At 39.7% G+C, this 25,439-nt stretch overlaps 1 protein-coding gene across 3 annotated transcripts in view; it reads left to right on the top strand.

The window, feature by feature from the left end:
• The window catches only part of LOC113898403 (cytochrome b5 reductase 4), a 115,197-nt gene that overhangs the window by 17,053 nt on the left and 72,705 nt on the right, over window positions 1-25,439 (top strand). For all 3 annotated transcript variants that reach the window (XM_027551475.1, XM_027551477.1, XM_027551474.1), the window contains exons 3-4: window positions 15,640-15,740; window positions 24,360-24,441. In XM_027551475.1, the coding sequence (XP_027407276.1) occupies window positions 15,640-15,740; window positions 24,360-24,441 (183 nt within the window). The remainder of the gene's footprint in view (window positions 1-15,639; window positions 15,741-24,359; window positions 24,442-25,439) is intronic.

The raw sequence follows: 25,439 nt of genomic DNA, 5'->3' as shown, positions 1-25,439 counted from the left end.
GAACTCTCAAGAGTCTTCTCCAGCACCATAGTTCAAAAGCATCAATTCTTCGGCACTCCACCTTCCTTACTGTCCAGCTCTCACATCCATACGTGACTACTAGGAAGACCATAGCTTTGACTGTATGGACCTTTGTTGGCAAAGTGATGTCTTTGCTTTTTAATACACAGTCTAGGTTTGTCATTGCTTTCCTTCCAAAAAGCAAGTGTCTTTTAATTTCATGGCTGCAGTCACCATCCACAGTGATTTTACAGCCCAAGAAGAGAAAATCTGTCACTGCTTCCACTTTTTCTGCTTCTATTTGAAGTGAAGGGATCAGATGCTGTGATCTTAGTTTTTTTCATATTGAGTTTTAAGCCAGCTTTTTCACTCTCCTCTTTCACCCTCATCAAGAGGCTCTTTACTTCCTCTTTGCTTTCTGCCATTAGAGTGGTATCATCTGTTGTTGACATGAAAGTGAAAGTGAAGTTGCTCAGTTGTGTCTGACTCTTTGCGACCCCATGGGCTGTAGCCTACCAGGCTTCTCTGTCCATGGGATTTTCCAGGCAAGAGTACTGGAGTGGGTTGCCATTTCCTTCTCCAGGAGATCTTCCCAACCCAGGGATTGAACCCGGGTCTCCTGCATTGTTGACATAGTCATCATTACATTTTAATGAATCCATTTTATCTTCACTGTTAACTTATTCCTTATACTTTTTTGTCATCTTTGTTTTAGTCATTACACTAAGGGTTTATGATACTCATTTTTAATGTATCACAGTCTACCTTCAAACAGTATTATACCATTTTACATATAGTATAAGAGTGTATAGGCTATACTTCCATTTCTTTCTCTTGTGTCTTGTCTAATCCTTATTATTTATTCTGCATACTCTATACATCCTGCAATATATTACTGTTTTTGCTTAGACCGTCACTTATCTTTTAAAGAGATTAAGAAAATGAAAAAAGTTACCCATATTTTTACCATTTTCAGTGCTTTTTATTTCTTTGTGTTGATCCAGATTTCCCTTAAAGACTTGACTTTCACATTTCTTGTAGTACAGGTTTTCTGGCAATGAATTCTCAGCTTTTCTTCATCTGACAATGTCATTGTTTTGTCTTCATTTAGGGATGTGTTATCATTGAGTGTAAAATTCTAGGTTCAGCCATTTATCTTCCTCAGCACTTTAAAAATATCACACCATCTTCTAGTTTGCATAGATGAGAACTCTGTTGTTATTCTTAACTGTTTTCCTGTAGGATATAAGGTTTCTCTCTCCTCTGCCTGCCTTTAAAATTTTGCTTTGTTTTTCAGCAGTTTGACTATTAATATATATTTTTTATATTTTCTACTTCAGTCAATGAAGTCACTCAGTCGTATCAAACTTTTTGCAGCCCCATGGACTGTAGCCCACCAGGCTCTTCCATCCATGGGATTTTTCCAGGCAAGAGTACTGGAGTAGGTTGCCATTTCCTTCTCCAGGGGATCTTCCTGACCCAGGGATCGAACCCAGGTTTCCCACGTTGCAGGCAGACGCTTTACCCTCTGAGCCACCAGGGAACTACTTGGAGTTCTCTAAATTAATTTTGGGAAGTTTGGGGCCATTATCTCTTCAAGTACTTCTACTCATTACTTCTTTTGGGATTCCAGTTGCATATGTGTTAGTCTGTATTATCCCATAGCTCTAAAAGGCACCATTCTGGTTTTTCACTCATTTTTTCTTTGTGTTTCAATTTAATCATTACTGTTGACTTTTCTTCCAGTTTACTTATTCTTTCCAGTTTATTTTTTCTTTCTTCTACTGTATCCAGTCTGCTGATTCACCCTTCAGAGGAATTCATCTTTCATCTCTGTGCTGAACATTTATTAAGTGTCAACCTTATTTTCTACTAGATCTTCTAATATATTAAAAGTTATTTCAGTGTCTCTATCTGACAAGTTCCAATATATGCATCATCTCTAAGTGTGTCTGTTGCTATTTTTCTCTCTTGACAGTGGTTTTTATCATTTTGAAAAATGTTTCTTGTAATTTTTTGATTGAGTGTTACACATTGATTATAGATGAAGAGTAGAACCTTAGATGTTTATATTCAGAACTCATATACCTTTTCTGGTAATTAGGATGAGTCAGTCTAGTTTGTTGAGCTAAGTTTGGGGTGGTGGTTACCGTTACCATAGGTGTACCACTGACTTCAGATTCCTCTCGTAGTAGGTTAGTACTACCGTGTTTTGATGTGAAGCCTTCAGTGTTGGAGGACTTTTTTAGTTGCTCCTGTACCACTCTTTGGAGAAGGCAATAGCACCCCACTCCAGTACTCCTGCCTGGAAAATCCCATGGATGGAGGAGTCTGGTAGGCTGCAGTCCATGGGGTCACTAAGAGTCGGACACGACTGAGCGACTTCGCTTTGACTTTTCACTTTCATGCATTGGAGAAGGAAATAGCAACCCACTCCAGTATTCTTGCCTAGAGAATCCCAGGGACGGGGGAGCCTGGTGGACTGCCGTCTAAGGGGTCGCACAGAGTCGGGCAAGACTGAAGCGACTTAGCAGCAGTAGCAGCAGCAGTACCACTCTTAGCTGACAGCTTGGCCTATATACTTATGAAGTGTCTCTCATCACATTCTTGCCCCCTCCCAGGGGCAGACCGCTTTTACTTGTTTGATGTAAGATTTAGGTGCTGGAAGGAGTTTTGCAGTTTTCCTGTTAGAACCTCAATCTTAGGCCAGTTCTGTTACCTGAGCCCCAAGGGCAGAGCTTTCTCAGTGATTCTGTCACTTCCCCACTGTCTCTGACTCAGTGCAGGGTTTAAGAATGCAGGGAGATTCTTGTCTGTGGAGCTGAGCTTTGCTCTGTATCAGAAGGGGAGGAGGAGGAGAGCAGGGCAGAGGGTGTGGGGCTGAGCAGTTTCCCCACCTGTCTTCCAGTGCTAGAAGACATCTGGTTCATATCTGCATAGAATCTGGCCTGAGTGGGCTTTCTGTCCCTCCTCCAGTGTTTGGCTTGCATTTGCCTCACATCAGTGCAGAGTAAAGGAGGATGTGTGTATCCTGCTCTTTCCAACAGCAGCTAACCTTTGCCTGCTGTCAGTGCAGGGACTCGCATATGCGAGGCTTTATTATCCCTACCCAGCAGCAGACTGCTTTTGCTACCTGTTAGGGTTGATCTGTGACATCGGTGAATTTCTTGCTCCTTCCCCAGTAGACGATCATCACCTTGTGCTCCAGCAGGCCTAAAATGTAAATGAACTTGTCTTGGTTCTCCTGCTCTAGCCGCAAGTCTTAGAGCAGGTACTATGCACCTGGACCACCTATGGGCCTTTCTCAAATCCTCCCTGTTCACACTTTTTCATGATCATCTCATGAGGTACAGGATCATGAAAAAAGAATTGAGTGGGTGCAGAGTCCCCTTGTGTCTGGGCCTCTTGGAGTTTTAAATTGGCATACTTGGCCCTAAAAGAGTTGGTTAAAATTCAGTTTTTATAGCAACATTTCTTTTCTTTCTTTTTTTTTTTTCTATTTTGGTCATGCTGCACAACACGTGGGACCTTAGTTCCCCAACCAGAAATCGAACCCACACCCTCTGCCGTGGAAGTGCAGTGTCTTAACCACTGGACCACCAGGGAAGTCCTGGCATCATCTCTCTTTGCTGTGGTCTGTCAAAGGTGATGAGAAGTGGTTCGTGTGTCCCATTTCCTCAAAGGGCCTTGTCATCCTGTGGAATTTAGAGTCCTAACCACTGCACCACCAGGGAAGCCCACAGCATTACATCTTAATTAATCTTTGCAGCTTGCTTGTTTTGGAAAATAGGAAATAACTCAAAGCATAAGAACATAGTTGGCCTTTTTTTTAGTAGCAGGGCAGTTCAGAGCTGGGGTAACTCTCATTGGTAGCCCTAAGGCACAGACAGGGAAATTATCACATGAAATAGGAAAGAGGGGGTTGGAAAACTGATCCTTTAGAGATAGGATGCCTTGCTTAATGCTGTTGTGTGTTGTAAATCAGTTTAAGAATAGTAAAGGTAACTGTTGTTAATAATGTTTGGTCATTATTCTTTCTAGGAAAAGTTTGTGGATTTTTTCCCCCAAATACTCGAGTGTAACTGACTCCTCAGACTGCTGGTTAATTTTTAATGCTTTTACACATCAATTTCCTTTTAGTTAAATGTCAGGACTATTTTTCCTAGTACTAATAATGTCACATAATAATGTCACATTAGATGACCTTTGATAACTTTGCAGTTGACCTTCTGAAGTGCTGGAGACCTTTATTATGCTCCATTTCAGTTTTCCTGGGCAAACTAAGGCATCCAGACCAGATTATTTTAGCCCTTTTCCTAACTGGGCTGGCCATCATTGAAGTTGTTTGGTGCAGTTTGAATTTCTAAGTTATATTCAGGACAGTTGCTACCTGATTCTCATGTCTCTGAGGTAGTGCTGGTCTCATTTCTAGTCTCCTCGCCCCCCTCCTTAAAAATTGTGCAGCAGAACTTGACAGTAAGTACTTAAGATACTATTTTTTTTTTTTTTACAAAATGTGTGTTCATTTATGTATTTTGGCTATGCTGGGTTTTCGTCATGGCACGTAGGCTTCTCTAGTTGAAGTGCACAGGCTTAATTGCCCTGCGGCACATGGGATCTTAGTTCCCCAACCAGGGATTGAACCCCAAATCTCCTGCATTGGAAGGTGGATTCTTAACCACTGGACCATCAGGGAAGTCCCAATATAATAATTTTAATTGTAGAGGCTTTGGTCAAATGTTCTGCCCCTTCATGGTGACAGTAATGGCCCAGAAAGCTGAATGGAAGTTCCATGTGTTCAGACAGAACATTTTTTTATGAATTGACTCAGGGCAGTAGCAGGAAGGGCTTCCCTGGTGGCTTAGACGGTAAAGAATCCACCTGCAATGTGGGAGACCTGGGTTCCATCTCTGGGTTGGGAGGATCCCCTGGAGGAGGGCTTGGCAACCCACTCGGGTATTCTTGCCTGGAGAATCCCCTTGGACAGAGAAGCCTGGCAGGCTACAGTCCATGGGGTTCGCAAAGAGTCGGACACGACCGAGCAACTAAGCACAGTGGCAGGGATCCCCAGCCTCCTTTGTCTAAATCTTTTTCTTTTAGGCTACAATTTTCCAATCATCTGCAAATGTTCTGCTGTGATGGGTGGTAGGAGGTGGATCCTGTTAATATTTTGACACATGATCTTTTACTTCTTGTTTTCAGTTCAGGCCTCTCCTCCACTAACTGTGCTGTTTCCCTGAGGGTGCTGTATCTCATTGCCCTAGGGAGTAAGCCTACACTTCTTGTGGATTTAGGTAGGGTGGGGCTTATTACTTGGTTGTATGGGATGCAGGAGAGGATTTAAGCATCATATTGCTTTTTATATTGAATTGTAGACCATCCTACATGCTCACTTTCAGAACTACCTGGGGTTTCTGATTACTTCACCTTTTGAGGGTTCTGTTGCACATACTGGCTCCCCTCCAGTTTACACATAGGCTTTATTTCACCTTTCTTCACTCTGTTAATTATATTATTGCTTATCATTTGCTTGTCAGTCTTCCAAAATTTTATTGTTGTCTTCTCCTCTTCAAATTTCTGTGCCTCTGTGGTTTTATGTCTTATTTATTCTTTGTAGTCATTAGAAAGATTTGAGGAGTGTGAGAGGCAAATGAGTGCTTTTAATCCGGAAGTCCTAAAATACTCTATTATCCAAAACCTTGCAAGCCAACATTCTATTTATTGTTCTTAAATACCAAGGCCTCCAAATGATTTACTTTTAATCATTATAAAATCCATTTGTCTTTCATTACTTTCTTTTCCATTTGTCTCGATTGAAAGTAGCAAGTTAATTGCCTAGTTTTCTAAAATAATGTGCAGAGTTCTGCTCTTGTTACAGCTGATTAACTCCTTTTGGGCTAACAGTCCTGCAGATACCAACGATAAACTCAGGACAACATATTAAAAAAAAAAAAGCTATCAAAAAAACACTGGTGAGCAACCAAAAGCAGACAGAAACTAGAGGGTAAGGTTCATCTGTACTTGTAAGAAGGAATTATCACTGGGTGAATTGCCATTTCTTATGGCATTTAACTTGAGGTCATGCCCAGTTTGGTACTGTGAAGGGTGACTAAAATTTAGATGTAGACCCCCAGTCTTGGCTTGAAGAGTTTGGAGTTTGACTCCAGTCAAGTTAAATGCCTGCTGAAATAGTCAATAACCTTTGGAGAAATGTGACAGAATCCAGAATTTGGCTGGCTTAAAGAACTAGATGACACAATTTGTAGCATTTGCACTAACTGAAAAATGAGGAATACAGAAAAAATGATCCAGAGAGGAGTATAAGCTGTCTAAATCTTGCATATGGACAAACTCTGGGCAGCCTAACTAAGGCTAAAAGGATTGAACAGAGGTTTTAGTTTTCATTCCCCCACAGGGGAAACAAGAGTTTGGAGTTTGACTCCAGTCAAGTTAAATGCCTATTAAAATAGGCAATAATCTTTGGAGGAATGTGACAGAATCCAGATTTTCTACAACATATTATTTACAATGACCAGAATATAATCCAGAGTTTCTAGACATGCTCAAGGAAAAGGACAACTCTTTGAGATTGACCCTGAGGTGACCCATATGTTGAATTTAGTTCACAAGGATTTTAAAGTACCTATTATGACAATACTCAAGGAAGTAGAGCAACATAGATTATATAATAAATGAACAAATATGAAATCTCAGAAAGTCTCATCATTTTTCATAATGAACAAATAGACTATAAAAAATGGGAATGTAGACCTGAGAAGTGCTTTATATGAAGCAAAACATTTTATCAAATAGGCTTAATAGCAGAGTGGAACTAACAAAAGGAAGCTTAGTGAACTTGCAGATAGATTAATAGGAATTATCCAGTCTGTAGAACAGAAAGGAAAATGACCCAAAGTAAAATGAATGGAGGCTCAGGGACCTCTGAGATAAAATAAAAATGTCTAATATATGTTTATTGGCAATTCCAGAAGGAAGGGAATGGGAGAATGGTACAGAAAAGTATTTAAAGAAATATTGGCCAAAATTGGTGAAAGGCCTAAAATTATCAATTCAAAATGAAAGAAAGTGAAAATTGCTCAGTCCTGTCCAATGCATTTCGACTCCATAGACTGTACAGCCCACGGAATTCTCCAGGCCAGAATACTGGAGTGGGTAGCCTTTCCCTTCTCCAGGGGTATCTTCCCAACCCAGGAGTTGAACCCAGATCTCCCACATTGCATGCGGATTCTTGACCAGCTGAGCCACCAGAGAAGCGAAGCATGACAAATCCATTCATGATCAATACAAAGAAAATCACATAGGGGCATGTTATATTCAGACTGCTGAAAGCCAAAGATAAAGAGAAAATCTTGAAAATAACCAGAAGTAAAACAGCTGGACCCTATAAAAAAAGATTGCTGAAGATTTAAAAAAAAAAAAAAAAAAACCATCAACTCTAAATTCTGTATCATTAAAGCTACTTTAAAGATACAAATGAAATAAAGATGAACTTTTTTGGATAAACAAAAACTAAGAATTTAGTATCAGCAGACCTATACTACAAGGAGCTCTAAAGGAAATCCATCAGGTTAAAGGCTAATGATACCAGATGGAAACTCAGATCTTTAGGAGATAGTAACTATGTGAGGAAACAAGGATTAGTCTTTTGTCCCCTTATCTTTTAAAATATACATGACTTTTTCAAGCAAAAACTATAACATTGTGTTGTAGAGCTCCTTAAAGTGGCAGGAATGGAGTGTGGTAAATGGTTCTTATATTACATGTGAAGGGGTTACAACATTAACTGAAGTAAACTAGTTAAGCTTAAGGATATATATTGTAAGTAAATCAGAAAGTGAAGAGGAACTAAAAAGCCTCTTGATGAGAGTGAAAGAGGAGAGTGAAAAAGTTGGCTTAAAGCTCAACATTCAGAAAACAAAGATCATGGCATCTGGTCCCATCGCTTCATGGGAAATAAGATGGGGAAACAGTGGAAACAGTGTCAGACTTTATTTTTGGGGGCTCCAAAATCACTGCAGATGGTGACTGCAGCCATGAAAGTAAAAGACACTTACTCCTTGGAAGAAAAGTTATGACCAACCTAGATAGCATATTGAAAATCAGAGACATTACTTTGCCAACAAAGGTCCTTCTAGTCAAGGCTATGGTTTTTCCAGTGGTCATGTATGGATGTGAGAGTTGGACTGTGAAGAAGGCTGAGCACCGAAGAATTGATGCTTTTGAACTGTGGTGTTGGAGAAGACTCTTGAGAGTCCATTGGACTGCAAGGAGATCCAACCAGTCCATTCTAAAGGAGATCAGCCCTGGGTGTTCTTTGGAAGGAATGATGCTAAAGCTGAAACTCCAGTCCTTTGGCCACCTCATGCGAAGAGTTGACTCATTGGAAAAGACTCTGATGGTGGGAGGGATTGGGGGCAGGAGGAGAAGGTGACGACAGAGGATGAGATGGCTGGATGGCATCACCGACTCGATAGACATGGGTTTGAGTGAACTCCGGGAGTTGGTGATGGACAGGGAGGCCTGGCGTGCTGTGATTCATGGGGTCGCAAAGAGTCGGACACGACTGAGCGACTGAACTGAACTGAATGCCTACAACAGTCTCTTAAAATATAGTGCTAAGAGGTATATTAAAAACCCATAGATGAAATAAAATGAAATTCTAAAAAAATATTTGGTTAGCCCAAAAGAAGTCTCTGAAAGAGGAATAGAGACACAAACAGAAAACTTGGAGGGAAAAAAAAAAAAAAGAAAACTTGGGTCTGGGGAGAGAGGCTAATAAGATGGTAGCTCTAAATTCAGTCACATCAGTAATTAAGTGTAAATGTAAATTTTTAATGAAAGAGATTTTCTGTGTGTATATGTGTATCAAGACCCAACTACATGATGCGAGATATGCTTTGAATATAAAAGACAAGAGTTGAAAGTAAATGTGTAGGAAAAACTATACTATGTGAAAAGTAAATATGTGGAATTCCATGAAGGTCCAATGGTTAGGACTTGGTGCTTTCATTCCCTGGGCCCAGGTTTGACCCCCTAGTCAAACCTGGGCCCAGGGGTTCAGGATGGGGAACACATGTACGCCTGTGGCGGATTCATGTTGATGTATGGCAGAACCAATACAATATTGTAAAGTAATTAGCCTCCAATTAAAATAAATAAATTGAAATTTAAAAAAATAGTTTCATTATTTTATCTCTAAAATAAAATAATGAAAATAATGTGCAGTTTCTTTACTGAACACAAGATGGCAGAGTAGTCACAATACTTGCAAAAATGGAGCTGTGCATTGAATACAATGAAATATGCCATATTTTACTATGTGAACACACCTTTTTTCCTTCATTTATTTTAGAGCCAAAAAAATGAACGGTGGTGATTAGTGTAATACATAGGCATATCACAGTATAGTGTCATAATAGTTTGTACATGTGTGATAAACATTAAATAAATTTTTGTTGGATGGATGTAATGTGGGGCTTTGGAGTTACATTTGTTTTTGAATTTTAAAACAAAAATTATTTTAAAATCTAATTATAAAAATACCACTTTTCCTTAGTAGCAGTTCTCAGACTTTTTGGTTTTAAGATCCCTTTACTCCTTTAAAAATTATTGAGGACCCCAAAGAACTTTTGTTTATGATGGTCATATCTATTGATATTTAGAAATTGAAAGAATTTCTTAATTTAATAAAAAAATAAATTTACTGTATATTATCATAAATAATAATATTTTCATGAAAAATAACTATGTTTTCCAAAACAAAACATAGTGAATAAGTGGCATTGTTTCACATGTTGGCAGATATCTTTAATGTATGGCTTTGTAGGTGACAACTATATTCTGACATCCCCTTCTGTTTTTAATCTTATGCGCTTGTGAAAGAATGAGATTTTTAGAAAGGCAGGCAGCATCTTAGTTTCACTTTGAAAAAGTTTTGATCTTGGACCACTGAAAGAGTCTTGAGCTGTGGGGGAGCCCCTCAACTGTACTTTGAAACTCCCTGACTTATAGAACAAAGACAAAATGAAACATTATCAGTTACAGTGTGCGGCCTGAGCCATGGGGATACAGTTCCCTCCTCATTGGTGGGCTGTAAAGGGTTCACATATATTGTTACCCAACCTGAAAAATTGTGAGAGCCTCCTCTGGGAGATAGATTAACAGATATAATACATCACTTGAGTCTTACGTTGTTCTCTGTCGTCTAGAACTAGGAGTTAAGAATAGTTTGAAGCATGCTGAATTCCAGTTCTGAGTTCAGTTATTTGAGATATGAGGTGTGATTCAGGTTCTCTAGGTGGCAAAACACTTTTCCTCTCTAACCAGAGTTGGAGAAGTGACTAAAAAAAGAGCTCTCTGGAACTAGAAACTTCACCCATTGCTGCAGAGAACAGAAGATGATCTGGCAGTTGAACACAGATTGCCATATGACCCAAGAAATTCAATCCAATGTATGTACTCAAGAGAAATACAAATATATGTCCACATAAAGACATGTACACAAATGTTCATAGCAGCATTATTCATTATTCATCATAGCTAAGTGGAAACAACTTAAGTGTTCCTGAGCTGATGGGTGGATAAATAAAATGTGATCCATCCATACATGGACTATGATTCAGCCATAAAAAGGAATGAAGTACTGATACGTGCAGCAGCATGGATGAATGTTGAAAATAGTATACTAAATGACAGAAGGTAAACACAAAAGATGACATATTGTGTGATTCCACTTATGTAAAATGCCCAAAGTATGTAAGTCTAAAGAGACAGAAAGTACCTTTGTGATTACCCAGGGCCGGGGAGGATGGGAGAATTGCTCCCTGAAGAATGTTTCTGCATTTTGTTAAATTGTGGTATGTATTATATGGTCCATGACCCCTATATAGGGACTCATAATTTTTCACAGTATCAGTATCAAAAACTTGAAGGGAGTCTCCCCTTTAAAGAACTGATGAGTCTCTGTTTGTTTGTTTCCATTTTAAAACTTTTTAAGATCAAATCATGAGACTTCTATAACTAGTATCTCTTTTATCCTTAGCTCCTAGGAACTTCAGGATCACTTTTAATTGCTTAGTCATAGTAATATTGTTAGGTTTGGCAACTGGTATGTTTTCTGTTACACTTTTTAAAATTTGTACACACAAACTTACACAAGCTTGAGATTAATGTATTATGATAAGACGCCCATAGTAGCAGTTGGGGTTTAAATTACCACAAATTTAAATGTACATGAGAAACCAGAGGCAGTGTTTGCTAAGATGGAAGAGCTCTTTGCATGTAAAATGGCAACATTAGTATTCAGGTTATACCTAAAATGATATTGAAATGTCTCCCATCAATAACGTTCAGGTAACAAAAGACATATTAATACATCTCTGGTCTATAAGTTGTAAAGACTGTCATTCTGTGATTTATTTGATAATTTTGAAGTGGCTAGTTTTTATTCTAGGAACTTATGTGAGAGCTCAGAGTTCCAGATATATAACATAAACAAGATAATTTAGTTGAAAATGTTAGAACAGATACCGCCAGTGCATTGCCTAAAGAGGTCAGTGTAGCTGTTTTTCTGAGTGTGCTTCCAATTGCACTGCAGCTCTGCTAGGCTAAATGAGCTATAAAATGTACCCCCTGAATGTTGCTATGGCATTTTTATTGGTATATTTAAACGTTAAAGTATATGTTCCCAATGGAACTGATTTAGTTTTAGTAAGTGACTCCTCCTCCTCTTTTTTATCCCCCAGCTTCATTGAGATACATTTGACCTATAACACTGTGTTAGTTTAGGGTGTACAACATTATGCTTTGGTATGTGTATATGTTGTGCAATTAAGTTGCTGTTCTTCACAGTAGTCAGCCAGTCCATTTCTTCTATCTACTCCTGGTTGGGGTTTAAAAAACAAAATACAAAAAATAAAATATCAGCACAAAGGAGGGGATAGACAGGTAGGTAAGTCAGTAAGTAGCCTCCTTAAATCTCCCTCTACCACTGAAAGTCATCCGTGTAAATAATCTAAAAGCAACCGTTGGGCTATGACTAGAGGATCTTGGTCTCAGCTGAGTTTCGCACCATTTGGGATTGATGTTTCATGAATCCCTTCCTACCCATCCTTGTTCTTAATGTTATTATTAGGATTTAGGTTTTGAAAATTTATTAGTAGCCTAGCATTAATGAGATTGTATCTTGGGGTCCATAAATACTATTCATTTATAGTTAGAGGGCAGTCAGCTGTGTAAATCTGCCACACCTGAACAAAAAAATAGAGCTTTAGAAAGACATTATGTCATTTTAAAATTTAGAAAGTTGCAAAATTCTAAAAGTCAAGTGGTAAGAACTCATGGGAGACAAATCTTGCGCTTTAGAAAGTGCTATTTAAAAGTCATGCAGGGTGCAGATTTGTTATTGTTTAGTTGCTAAGTCGTGTCTGACTCTTGGCAACCCTATGGACTATAGCCTGCTTGGCTCTTCTGTCCATGGGATTTTTCAGACAAGAATACTGGAGTGGGTTGCCATTTACTCCTCCAGGGGCTCTTCCTGACCCAGGGATTGAATCCAAGTCTTTTGCACTGCCTGCAGTGGCAGGCAGATTCTTTATCGCTGAGCCATCTGGGAAGCCCATGGTGTAAATAGAATACAGTAAAGCATGAAGGAAAAGCATAAAGCTAGGTTCTTTGTGACTGTTTTCTTCTGCCACAGTCAGGGGTCCAAGTTTTAGTTGGTAGGAAATGCTTTTGAAAAAAAAAAATGGAAAGAGATAAGAGGGAAGAAGAAAAAGAGGGAAGAGAGTCTCTGAACCAGGGGAGATGCATTTTAGGACAGGTTTGAAAGTCTCATAATTAGCAAATTACTAATACTGCCAAATGTGGTTGGATCTAACATTTCTTGGGCTTTAATTCCACACAGTGAGGGATTTTATAAGCATTCCTAGTTTTGTCCATTTGAAGGGGGTGAGAAGTTCTTCAGGTCTGGAGTCCATCAAAAAGGAGGGTAGATTATGAGAGGATGAGGGTTGATCTAAAGAACTGGGAGGCAGTCAAGAACACATGTGGGAGATATAAGGCTCTCTGTGCTGATCAGGGACAGCTGTTAAACTGCCTGGTCATCTCTCTGCTGTTGCTGAAACACATGGATTTCCATCAGAAGATTAGATGATCGTGTGTTATAGATTTCATGTTCCTGAGAAACACTAGAACTCTGAATGTTTGGAATGCATTCTCTGTCTTTAAAAACCTATTGGGAATAACTCTGATTCTAATCATTACTTCCTTGGACTGCAAGGAGATCCAACCAGTCCATTCTGAAAGAGGTCAGCCCTGGGATTTCTTTGGAAGGAATGATGCTGAAGCTGAAACTCCAGTACTTTGGCCACCTCATGAGAAGAGTTGACTCATTGGAAAAGACTCTGATGCTGGGAGGGATTGGGGGCAGGAGGAGAAGGGGATGACAGAGGATGAGATGGCTGGATGGCATCACTGACTTGATGGATGTGAGTCTGAGTGAACTCCGGGAGTTGGTGATGGACAGGGAGGCCTGGTGTGCTGCAATTCATGGGGTTGCAAAGAGTCAGACATGACTGAGCGACTGAACTGAACTGAACTGAATCATTACTTCAGACATCTGTGGTCTGTGGGACTTCGGAGCATTAAACAATAGCAAAAATTCCTTCTAAATTGGCTGGGAAAGGTTTATGGGGAAGGAGAGAGGAGGGTGCTCTACCAGTTTTCCCCCACCCCCATTTTCCTGACTTATTTGGAGGACTGCTGAAAGGGAGATTTTGTGAATTTACCTCTTTTTGTTGCCTAAATTTCCTTTAAGTAATTTTATAAAGCAATTCAGACTGGCTGATTATTTTCCAAAATTAAATTGGTGGGGAAACTGCAGTACCCTTCTTGGGTTTGAAATTTAACTACTTCCCTTCAAAGGTGATTATATAGGATGAACATCTTAAATTATCTGAGTTTATTTAAATTCATGGAAGTCATTACATAAAGAAGGATTAGTCCTGGAAATAAGAAAACCAGTTGTTCTCCTTGCACTCTTGAGGTGTCTTGAAAGGCTAGGTTTGTCTACTATCTAGTTTTCAAATAAAGGATTAAAAGAAGTTCACTTCCTTGGGAAGGCTATTCAGTGAGCTCTTCTCCTCTATTTGTTACTTCTATTCTTCCTTCTTAAAAGATAAAAATGTACCAGAAGGTGGACTCCTTCCAGGGTCCAGGAGTGGACTCTTGTCTAACACTGGGAATGAATCGTCCAAGGAGACACATGCACTGACAGAGCAAAAGACGTCATTGGAAAGGGGAACCTGGGCGGGAGAGAGCAGGGTGAGAGAACCCAGGAGGACTGCTCTGCCATGTGGCTCACAGTCTCAGGTTTTATAATAATAAGGTTAGTTTTCCAGCTTGTCTCTGGCCAATCATCTTACTTGTGCCTGTGATTGCATCTCTCAGTCAAGATGGTTTCCATTGCAAGGGTTTCTGGAAGGTTGGCAGGCGGGTGTCTCCTTACCCCTTATGCTCTCTCCTGAATTCTTCCAGCTGGCAGCAGTTTTGTCAGTTCTGGGTTCCATGTTGTGAGATAACATTCAAGCGGTTATTATCCTGCCTGGCCATGGCAGGAATGTTTCTGTCAATGGTTTCCTAACAAAAATATAGTTAAATATATGAACAGATGAAATAAGTATTTGGGGAAGATGAAATAATTCCTAAGATTTAAACAGTAATCTTGATTCCTTGAACAAGTGCAGAAAAGAACTGCTTGCTTTCACAGAGTGTGCCTCAGTGACCCAGTCCCCATCTTTCATCCTTTTCTGAGATGATCGATTTATGGATGACAGTTCCATTCTTTTTCATCAGATTCTCCTGCCAGGGCAATAGAGGATGATGTGATAATATGAGAGAGAGAGGTTGGGGGAGAGGGATGGGAAGAGAGAGAACTTTTAAAATATTAAATTCAGTGTTGCATGATTTTTTGTGTGTGTTGGGAGGCAGTTCTCTTATAGGTCTTTTGCACATCTTGCAAGCCGAGGCACTGACTCTGTCTTGTTCTAGCCCCCTTTTCAGAAATTTTTGCATGGTGATCATCCTTCAGTGGTACAGGTAATGTTTCCTTCTAGAGCAAAGAAAGGAGAGATTTGTTTACTGTTCAGTATAAACAGAGATCATGTCTGCCTCCAGAACAAAGGGCAGGTGTATTTACTGCCCCTTATAAAAGGTTCGGGGCTTCCTATGCTCAAGGTTCCTTTTCCATCATGCAGCACATTGAGTGTACAGCTGCTTATCCGGCCCTCTTCACAAAGCTCTGTGGGAACTGGGGCTTGGGAAACTTACATAGGTGCCGAATTTTCTAGTTACTGCTGCTGATGTAAGTACTCAGCTATCCTTTGTCTCTAACCTAGGAGTCTCGTGTTTTCTGTCAGGACCCATGAAACCAGTAGCCTAACTTGTTAGCCTGCAAGTATGGTGAAACCTCAGACCCTTTATATCCTTAATACTTCTGAGTAACGGTTTGTTAAGTGGGAGGTATTTGGAAAAATTTATTAAAACATCTACTTTGTACATCTACTTTGTACAGTTTTTAAGAAGTTCATTTAGGGTATTATTTCTCCTTATTTGATGTAGGCTTTGTTTATAATGTCAGCCCATATATGGAGTATCATCCTGGCGGAGAAGATGAACTTATGAGAGCAGCAGGATCAGATGGCACTGACCTTTTTGATCAGGTAAGGTGTTGAAAGTGATCATTCTATCCTAGTTGGGACCACACTCTTAGGTTCAGTAGTGTGGCAGTGATAGAAAGAAAATAGTGGCATAAATTTCAGATGTGTTGGCTTGAATTTTGAAGTGTGGGAAGATGCTCATAAATAGCAACTGCTCATTTAATTTGCCTATGAATTAGGAATAGAAATTTGCCTTCATCTGACAAATGCTTTATTTTGTATTTTAGTGATGATTAATAACCATGTTGTAGTACTGGACTTTACCAGTTGAGATACCTGAACCAGTTGAGTTATTTTTAGAGTTGTCTTCTGAACAAATGAAATTTAATTTCTGTTCCTTTTATGTTCTCATCCATTTGGAGATTTATTTTTTTACCAGGCTACCAGAAATACAATTTGTTTTGTATTTTAATGTACTTACACGCACCTGCTTAAATAGCCAAATATCATTTGCTATTAATGTTTTTACTGGCTTGGAAAAAAGTCATTTTTGCTTATCAGTGATACTAGGATTCTCCTTGGGAGGCTCTTATTGCTAATTTAAGGTAAATTCCCATTGTAATTTGGTTGGTATTGGTTATCTGCTAGCAATGCAAGTGAAATAGAAAACTGTTTGGGAACATTTGCCAGGAAAATTTATCTACCAGATTTTCATCTCTCCTGTGCGTCAACTGGAAAAAACAAACAAAACAGTGTGAGAATTGTGATTAAGTTTTATTGGTGGCAAAATGAGAGCTGTAGTCTGGGAGACAGCATTTCAGAGAGCTCTGAGAAACTGCTCCAGTGGGGTTGCGGGAGAGGTCATATGTTTTTAGTGAAGTGGGGTACACGTAGTCAAGCTCATATTTCGTCAGAGGCTTGCTGTTAGTCACAAAGAGCAGATGTCACTCTTAGTGATTTTAATGCTTCCTAAGTGTGAGAAGATGTAAGAATTTAGGCTCATAAAATCTTCTCTTGAAAACGTCTAACTCTGTGAAGGCCCTTTTTGCCAGTTTTTACCGGAACACAGAGTGTCTCATTCTTGATCTGTGCCCTGAATTCCTTTCAGGGTATGTTGAAGGTCAGTGGCTGCAGTGGCTGGTGACTTCATCTTTGTAGAGGCAGATGGCAAGAGACAGTTTTTAGTTGGCTCCTGTAACCTCTTGATGGCTGAATGTACTCTGCCATAGATGAATTTCCAGTAACATCTAGTCCTGTTTATATTTCTTAGTGTCATGTGATTGTAAGGACCTTATTTAAGCTTGTTGGGGGGAAATCATAAGAACTACTATATTGTTAAGTTCTTTAGCAAGTTCTACAATCCTTTTGTTGACAAAAAAAAAAAAAAAAAAAATGCACTCGGGGCATTATTGAGAACTATAGTCCAGAAGCAGCCTGTCAGATAGCTTTGAGAAGGTGTTCCCAAAGAGATAAGGGAGAAACCAGGATTTATAGGAATTTTTGCTGGGGAAAAAAACATCAATTGAATATCAAAAGATTATTACTAATCACAAGAAGAAAACCTCTCAAGTTAATGATTTTAGTGTTTTTCTATGTATAGGAAGATCAATTACTCCTTTGATGTCACCTTAACTCTCTAGAGCCAGTATCCTCTTTTTCTCCGTCCTGAATTCTCCTTGGTGGGTGGTGATGGTTTAGTCACTAAGTCATGTCCAACTCTCTTGCTGCTCCTATGGACTGTAGCCCACTGGGCTCCTCTGTCCATGGCATTCCCCAGGCAGAGCTGGACTGGGCTGCCATCTCCTTCTCCAGGGGATCTTCCAACCCAGGTCTCCTGTACTTCACATGGATTCTTTACCAACTGAGCCACCAGAGAAGCCTGAATTCTCCTTAGGGCACGATAGCAGGCAGCTGTTGTGGTTGATCGCTTTATGGCTACAAGATCCTTGTTTATTAAAATGGCAGGCTGCATTCTTTGTCCACACTAGTTACCAGATTGCTGCATTCCCCTTATTTATGACTTTTCCTCTCAGAAGGAAACTTTATATTTTAGAAATGATAGTGAAACTTCTTGTATCTTTAATATTTAGTATTTGAGTTGTACAAAGAATGTTAAGTAATCTCTTTACTGTCAGACTTCTGTCTAGTTTTTTTTCTCATTCCTGATGACTTGTTTAGTATCTCCAGTTGTTGGATGGACAGTGTGATAACCTGTTGATACTTGAGCTTAGCGCACCCTCAGATAACATCAACTCATATTCTTCTTCCCTTTTTCCCTCCTCTGTTTCCTGTTTCTGGAAATGAGAACTTGAAACCACTTGAGTAGTCTTTGCCCTCTCTCGTTGTGTTACCAAATCGGTCACCTGGACTTGTGCCCGAGTGTTAGCCTAGGCCGAGACCCCTTGTCTCAACCAGGGAGGTTCTTTTTTTGCTCAGATTCATACAACCAATGACAAAACCAGTGTTGAGACTGCAACAGCACAAGCTTTATTCAGTGATCAAAGGATGGAGAAGCAAGAACTAGTTCGCGGATCAATTTCTTGACCCTGCTCAGGCTGAGACACCATATATATAGAAGGTTGAGGTAAAATGGAGGGAATTTGATAAAGAGTGGGAGGAATATTAATGACTTTTCTGAGACAGGGGTGTGGTTTGGATCCAGAATGAGGCAACACTCCTTTTCACTTGTTTTTTTGGGTTCTTCTGGTTGATGTCATGGCAATTGTCAGCTGTTGTGGCACTGGGGGATGTGTCCCTTAGCATGCTAATGTATTACAGTGAATGTATAAAGAGGGCTCAGTCCACTGGAGGTCAGCAGGTCTTTTGCCATTTGGGCCTCATTGGTTCTAACTGATTCTTTAGAAAGTTCTTTAGGAGCAGCTTCGTCCTTTTCTAATTGGGCCAGAAACTCAGATAAGGGTAGTTAGTTTCCACATGAGGGATAGGCAGGGTTATGATTCTGGGGCAACATTCTTGGTAACAAAGGTGTCCCAGTATCCAATTTCTGGTAAAATTCTGTGATTCTGTCTTTAAATATTGCACCTTTTCTCTTTCCCCACTGCCTCTAGTCAGGTCATCACCACCCTCTCTCACCCGAGTATTTTAATACTGCCCTGATACCTTTACCTTCAGCACCATTTAGATAACATGACAACTAAAGTAGTATTCTCAGAGACAGTTGTCTTAGAACCTTGCTCTGCAGCTCTCGGAGGCTCACCATTGGCAGTTGTTGACTGAAAAATAGTCACAACCTGAAAAGTGAGAGTTCTTAGGACTTCATTCCTGGAGGCAGCATCTCAAGTAGCTCCAAGGAGGCAGGGAAGGAGTCAGATTTTATAGAAGTGTGCAGCAAAGGGGGCAGATAGTCTGAACATGAAAGATTATTGTTAATTAAGGAAAGCCAGATATCTCAAACTAAGAAATTTAACACTCTTCTATACATGGGACAATGACAGACTTTATTTCCTTGGACTCCAAAATCACTGCAGATGGTGAATGCAGACACAAAATTAAAAGACACTTGTTCCATGGACAAGCTGTGACCAACCTAGACAGTGTATTAAAAAGCAGAGACATTACTTTGCTGACAAAGGTCCCTGTAATCATGTATGGATGTGACAGTTGAACTATAAAGAAGGCTGAACGCCAAAGAATTGATGCTTTTGAACTGTGGTATTGGAGAAGACTCTTGAGAGTCCCTTGGACGGCAAGGAGATCAAACCCATCAATCCTGAATATTCACTGGAAGGACTGATGCTGAGGATGAAGCTTCAGTACTTTGGCCACCTAATGCAAAGCACTGACTCATTGGAAAAGACTCTGATGCTGGGAAAGATTGAGGGCAGGAGGAGATGGGAATGACAGAGGATGAGATGATTGGATGGCATCACCGACTTGATGGACATGAGTTTGAGCAAGCTCCAGGAGATAGTGAAGAACAGGGAGTCCTGGCATGCTGCAGTCCATGGGGTCACAAAGAGCTGGACACAACTGAGCAACTTGGAAGATACTAGCTTCAGGGCTTACTGAAATAATTTCCTTCAGTGAAGTGTTTCTTAGCTATCTAGGGACAGCATCCTGCACCCATCTGTTTTTACATCCCCTATCCCTCATCTGTAGAGAGTGGCTGTAGCCCGATAGCAAGTATTCTCCTTTTTTAATTCGCTTTTAGAACTAACACCCAAAAAAGATGTCCTTTTCATTATGGGGGACTGGAATGCAAAAGTAGGAAGTCAAGAAACACCTGGAGTAACAGGCAAATTTGGCCTTGGACTATGAAATGAAGCAGGGCAAAGGCTAATAGAGTTTTGCCGAGAGAATGCACTGGTCATAGCAAACACCCTCTTCCAACAACACAAGAGAAGACTCTACACATGGACATCACCATATGGTCAACACCGAAATCAGATTGATTATATTCTTCGCAGCCAAAGATGGAGAAGCTCTATACAGTCAGCAAAAACAAGACTGGGAGCTGACTGTGGCTCAGATCATGAACTCCTTATTGCCAAATTCAGACTAAAATTGAAGAAAGTAGGGACAACCACTAGACCATTCAAGTAATGACCTAAATCAAATCCCTTATGATTATACAGTGGAAGTGAGAAATAGATTTAAGGGACTAGATCTGATAGAGTGCCTGAGATGGAGGTTCATGACATTGTACAGGAGACAAGGATCAAGACCATCCCCGTGGAAAAGAAATGCAAAAAACCAAAATGGCTCTCTGAGGAGGCCTTACAAATAGCTGTGAAAAGAAGAGAAGTGAAAAGCAAAGGAGAAAAGGAAACATAAAGCATCTGAATGCAGAGTTCCAAAGAATAGCAAGGAGAGATAAGAAAACCTTCCTCAGTGATCAATGCAAAGAAATAGAGGAAAACAACAGAATGGGAAAAACTAGAGATCTCTTCAAGAAAATTAGAGATACCAAGGGAACATTTCATGCAAAGATGGGCTCGATAAAGGACAGAAATGGTATGGACCTAACAGAAGAAGAAGATATTAAGAAAAGGTGGCAAGAATACGCAGAAGAACTGTACAAAAAGATTTTCACGACCAAGATAATCACGATGGTGTGATCACTCACCTAGAGCCAGACATCCTGGAATGTGGGCCTTAGAAATCATCACTATGAACAAAGCTAGTGGAGGTGATAGAATTGCAGTTGACCTATTTCAAATCCTGAAAGATGATGGTGTGAAATTGCTGCACTCAATACACCAGCAAATTTGGAAAACTCAACAGTGGCCACAGAACTTGAAAAGGTCAGTTTTCATTCCAATCCCAAAGAAAGGCAATGCCAAAGAATGCTCAAACTACCACACAATTGCACTCATCTCACACGCTGGGAAAGTAATGCTCAAAATTCTTCAAGCCAGGCTTTAGCAGTACGTGAACCATGAACTTCCAGATGTTCAAGCTGGTTTTAGAAAAGGCAGAGGAACCAGAGATCAAATTGCCAACATCTGCTGGATCATGGAAAAAGCAAAAGAGTTCCAGAAAAACATCTATTTCTGCTTTATTGACTATGTCAAAGCCTTTGACTGTGTGGATCACAAGAAACTGTGGAAAATTCTGAAAGAGATGGAAATACCAGACCACCTGACCTGCCTCTTGAGAAACCTGTATGCAGGTCAGGAAGCAACAGTTAGAACTGGACATGGAACACAGACTGGTTCCAAATAGGAAAAGGAGTACGTCAAGGCTGTATATTGTGACCCTGCTTATTTAACTTAATGTAAAGTACATCATCGGAGAAGGCAATGGCACCCCACTCCAGTACTCTTGCCTGGAAAATCCAATGGACAGAGGAGCCTGGGCTGCATTCTATGGGGTTGCTAGGAGTCGGACACGACTGAGCGATTTCACTTTCACTTTTCACTTTCCTACATTGGAGAAGGAAATGGCAACCCACTCCAGTGTTCTTGCCTGGAGAATCCCAGGGACGGCGGAGCCTGGTGGGCTGCCGTCTATGGGGTCACACAGAGTCAGACATGACTGAAGTGACTTAGCAGCAGCAGCAGCAGAGTACATCATGAGAAACGCTGGGCTGGAAGAAGCACAGGCTGGAATCAAGATTGCCGGGAGAAATATCAATAACCTCAGATATGCAGATGACACCACCTTGTGGCAGAAAGTGAAGAGGAACTAAAAAGCCTCTTGATGAAGGTGAAAGTGGAGAGTGAAAAAGTTGGCTTAAAGCTCAACCTTCAGAAAACGAAGATCATGGCATCTGGTCCCATCACTTCATGGGAAATAGATGGGAAACAGTGGAAACAGTGTCAGACTTTATTTTTCTGGGCTCCAAAATCACTGTAGATGGCGATTGCAGCCATGAAATTAAAAGGTGCTTACTCCTTGGAAGGAAAGTTATGACCAACCTAGATAGGATATTGAAAAGCAGAGACATTACTTTGCCAACAAATGTCCGTCTAGTCAAGGCTATGGTTTTTCCAGTGGTCATGTATGGATGTGAGAGTTGGACTGTGAAGAAAGCTGAGTGCTGAAGAATTGATGCTGTTGAACTGTGGTGTTGGAGAAGACTCTTGAGAGTCCCTTGGACTGCAAGGAGATCCAGTCAGTCCATTCTGAAGGAGATCAGCCCTGGGATTTCTTTGGAAGGAATGACGCTAAAGCTGAAACTCCAATACTTTGGCCACCTTACGCGAAGAGTTGACTCATTGAAAAAGACTCTGATGCTGAGAGGGATTGGGGACAAGAGGAGAAGGGGACGACAGTGGATGAGATGGCTGGATGGCATCACCAACTCGCTGGACGTGAGTTTGAGTGAACTCCGGGTTTGCTGCTGGACAGCGAGGCCTGGTGTGCTGCAGTTCATGTAGTCACAAAGGGTCAGACACGACTGAGGGACTGAACTGAACTGAACTGAACTGAACTAGGGCTCACTGGCTTACATGGGAGGGATGTAACGGCTGATGACTGTGACAGCCTTAAGTTCCTCAGCTAACAGCTGCTTCATTGCAGGCATTGTTCTCTCTTTTGGGGGCCCTCCAGGCTCAGAAATGCACATTTGAAGGCCTGAAGTCTCTGATGGCTGTTTCATCCTTGTTTATTAATGTGGCATGAGATATTCCATTTCACACAGTATAATACATTTAAGGTCATTAGTCTGGCTTTTGAGGGCCTAAAAGTAATGTATCAAGGTAAATATTCTCAACATGGACCTTGCTTTGAGCAAACTGAAGTGCTTTGAGCGAATCGCTAGCTTTGACAAATCCTGTACCTTTGCCTCTTTGAATATCTTTTTCCTTCATCTATCTGTTAAAATTCTACATAGCCCCAGAGATGGTACTTTACACATAACTGGATACTCTATAAATATTTGGTAAATAAAATTTAAATTTCTATTAGTGATTGCCCATTTATAATTACATATATATTTTTTACATATTTTCTATTTTAAAATATTTGGTAAATAAAATTTAAATTTCTATTAGTGATTGCCCATTTATAATTACATATATATTTTTTACATATTTTCTATTTTAGTGTAAATTTATATATTCAGGAAACGTACATAAAGATTCTGATGACGGTATTATTTGACCTGATTATTTTAATTATTATATAGCATTTATTGAATAATATATTATGATTTTCTGTTATGATCTTTTACAATTGGTCTTTTAGGTTGTTCCCAATATTTTGCTAATATAAATAGTGCTATGATGAGTGTCCTGGTGCCTGGATATTTCTGTATATGTAAATATTTTCCCAGGTAAATTCCGGAATTACTAAATAGAAGAGTTGCGTATTTTAAGATTTTTAGTGTATATTGAGAATATGTCCTCCAGAAAGATTGTTTAAATTTAATTCCCATTTTTAAGTCTGGCAACAAATACTGTTAGTTGTTTTCCTTGAGATGACAATTTCACTCTGTTCATTTTGAAGAAAATGTCTATTAGATACCCAAGTCCGAGTAACTAGTTTATAAGTCATGCATTTTCTTTTACGTATAAACATCCTTTCAAGAAAAAACAGTTTGATATGCAAATCAAACAATTGCCTAAATGTTTTTCCTCAGGGAAACCATCTTACTTAGCAGCATAAGTGTTTTTGAGAACTTCCCATTTGTCACACAGCGTATAAAAAAAGTCCTGAAACCAAGGGTTCAGGTTTAAGAATGTTTTTTTTTCCCTACCTCAGGAAGGATATTCTCAAATGAAACCAAGTCCCTCCACCCCCATGAGTCTGTGGTGGTGAAGAATATCATGGTTGAGGCCACTGCCTTGCTATATGCTAAGATGCAGTTTTACCCACATTGCTTTTTCAAAAACTGTTGCAGATGTTAACACAGTGAAAAAGGTAAATAACATCTTAGTGTTACTGAATTGGCCAAAAAGTTCATTCAGGTTTTCCCATAAGACATTATGGAAAAACCCAAATGAACATTGTAACCAACCCAGTATTGACACTAGTCAAGACCTTATGGGTATCTGGGCATCGGGATTCTCCAGAGGTCTACCGACGACACTTGGAGAACATTTTTCTAAACCATCCCTGCATATGCTCTCATTCTGTCCCTCCCTTGTTGGCTAATTGAATCTGCTTTTTAGTTTTTCAGAGCAGTGTAAGAATGTCTAGTTTTGATCAGAAAAAAAATGGTAGCATCTCATGGAGTTGGAGTCATGTTGCTTTTATATTACTTTTCTCCCACGCCAGGTTCATCGTTGGGTCAACTATGAATCCATGCTAAAAGAATGCCTGGTGGGCAGGATGGCCATGAAACCTGCTTTTCCTAAAGGTACGTGGATCCAGGGATAAACTGGCATTGATGTTCGACACAGGTGGACTATCTTTTAGAGGGATTTCAGCAAATAGATTTAAATAAATGACTAAATCATTCTCATTTCACTGGCCTCCTAGTCCAGCCACTATAAAGGTTTTTCTTAAGTTATTTAGAACGGAACAGTGACTTTACCTGAAAAATTTGACTGTTTTGAGAGAACTTTCATAGTGTGGGGAATAAACATAATTGAAGTGAAAGGACTTTGTTTACTCGGGTTTTGTTAGTCTTTTGTTACAAGACTATGTAACTAGTCTCGTTACATACAGTAGCTTGAACACTTGATTAGAGTTGACTTTTAGACTAGTTTCCTAGAGTGTAATTGTTTGAATATGTAACTATATTCCCGTGACTCAAAAATCAGAAAATATAAAAAGTTATACAGTGAAATTTTCCTTCCCATCTTTATCTCCCATTCCTTGACTATTTATCATAGACAACCTATATTCTGATTTTAAAGTACTTTTAAAAAAAAAACCCATTTCTTGCCTTTACCTTGACAACTGCCACTCTGCAATCAGCACAGTGTTGGAAAGCATCTCTTTACTCCTAAGCTTCTTTTGCAAAGAAGTGCCTTTGCAAAGGTTTCAACAGGCAGTAAGAGTAGCAGAAGCACTTTGTGTAAGTCCTTTACTGTAGATGGAATGGAGTCATTTATTTTGAACAACTCTTGATTTTGACATCCAAAGTAGGAGTAAATTGGCTTGTTTGACCTGACTCTGCTACTATTTATGTAGTTAAGTGAGTTTTGTATTTCCAGGCTTTATTGATGGAGGCTTCCATTGGCTGTGTCAACCTACCTAGATTTGAACCCTTGTTCCATGGCCTGTTAATGGTGCCATAAAGATGGCTCTTTTTATCACTGAGCCTCGAGTTTTTTTTTAATCTATGCAAAGATTGATAGGGCTAATAATTCATATGAGTAAATCAGCATGATAGCATTGTAACAGATACTC

The sequence above is a fragment of the Bos indicus x Bos taurus genome, chromosome 9 (assembly GCF_003369695.1).
Source record: "Bos indicus x Bos taurus breed Angus x Brahman F1 hybrid chromosome 9, Bos_hybrid_MaternalHap_v2.0, whole genome shotgun sequence".
In the NCBI taxonomy this organism is placed as follows: domain Eukaryota; kingdom Metazoa; phylum Chordata; class Mammalia; order Artiodactyla; family Bovidae; genus Bos; species Bos indicus x Bos taurus.
Note: the sequence above shows the minus strand (reverse complement) of the source record. Positions and strands in the feature narration are given on the sequence as shown.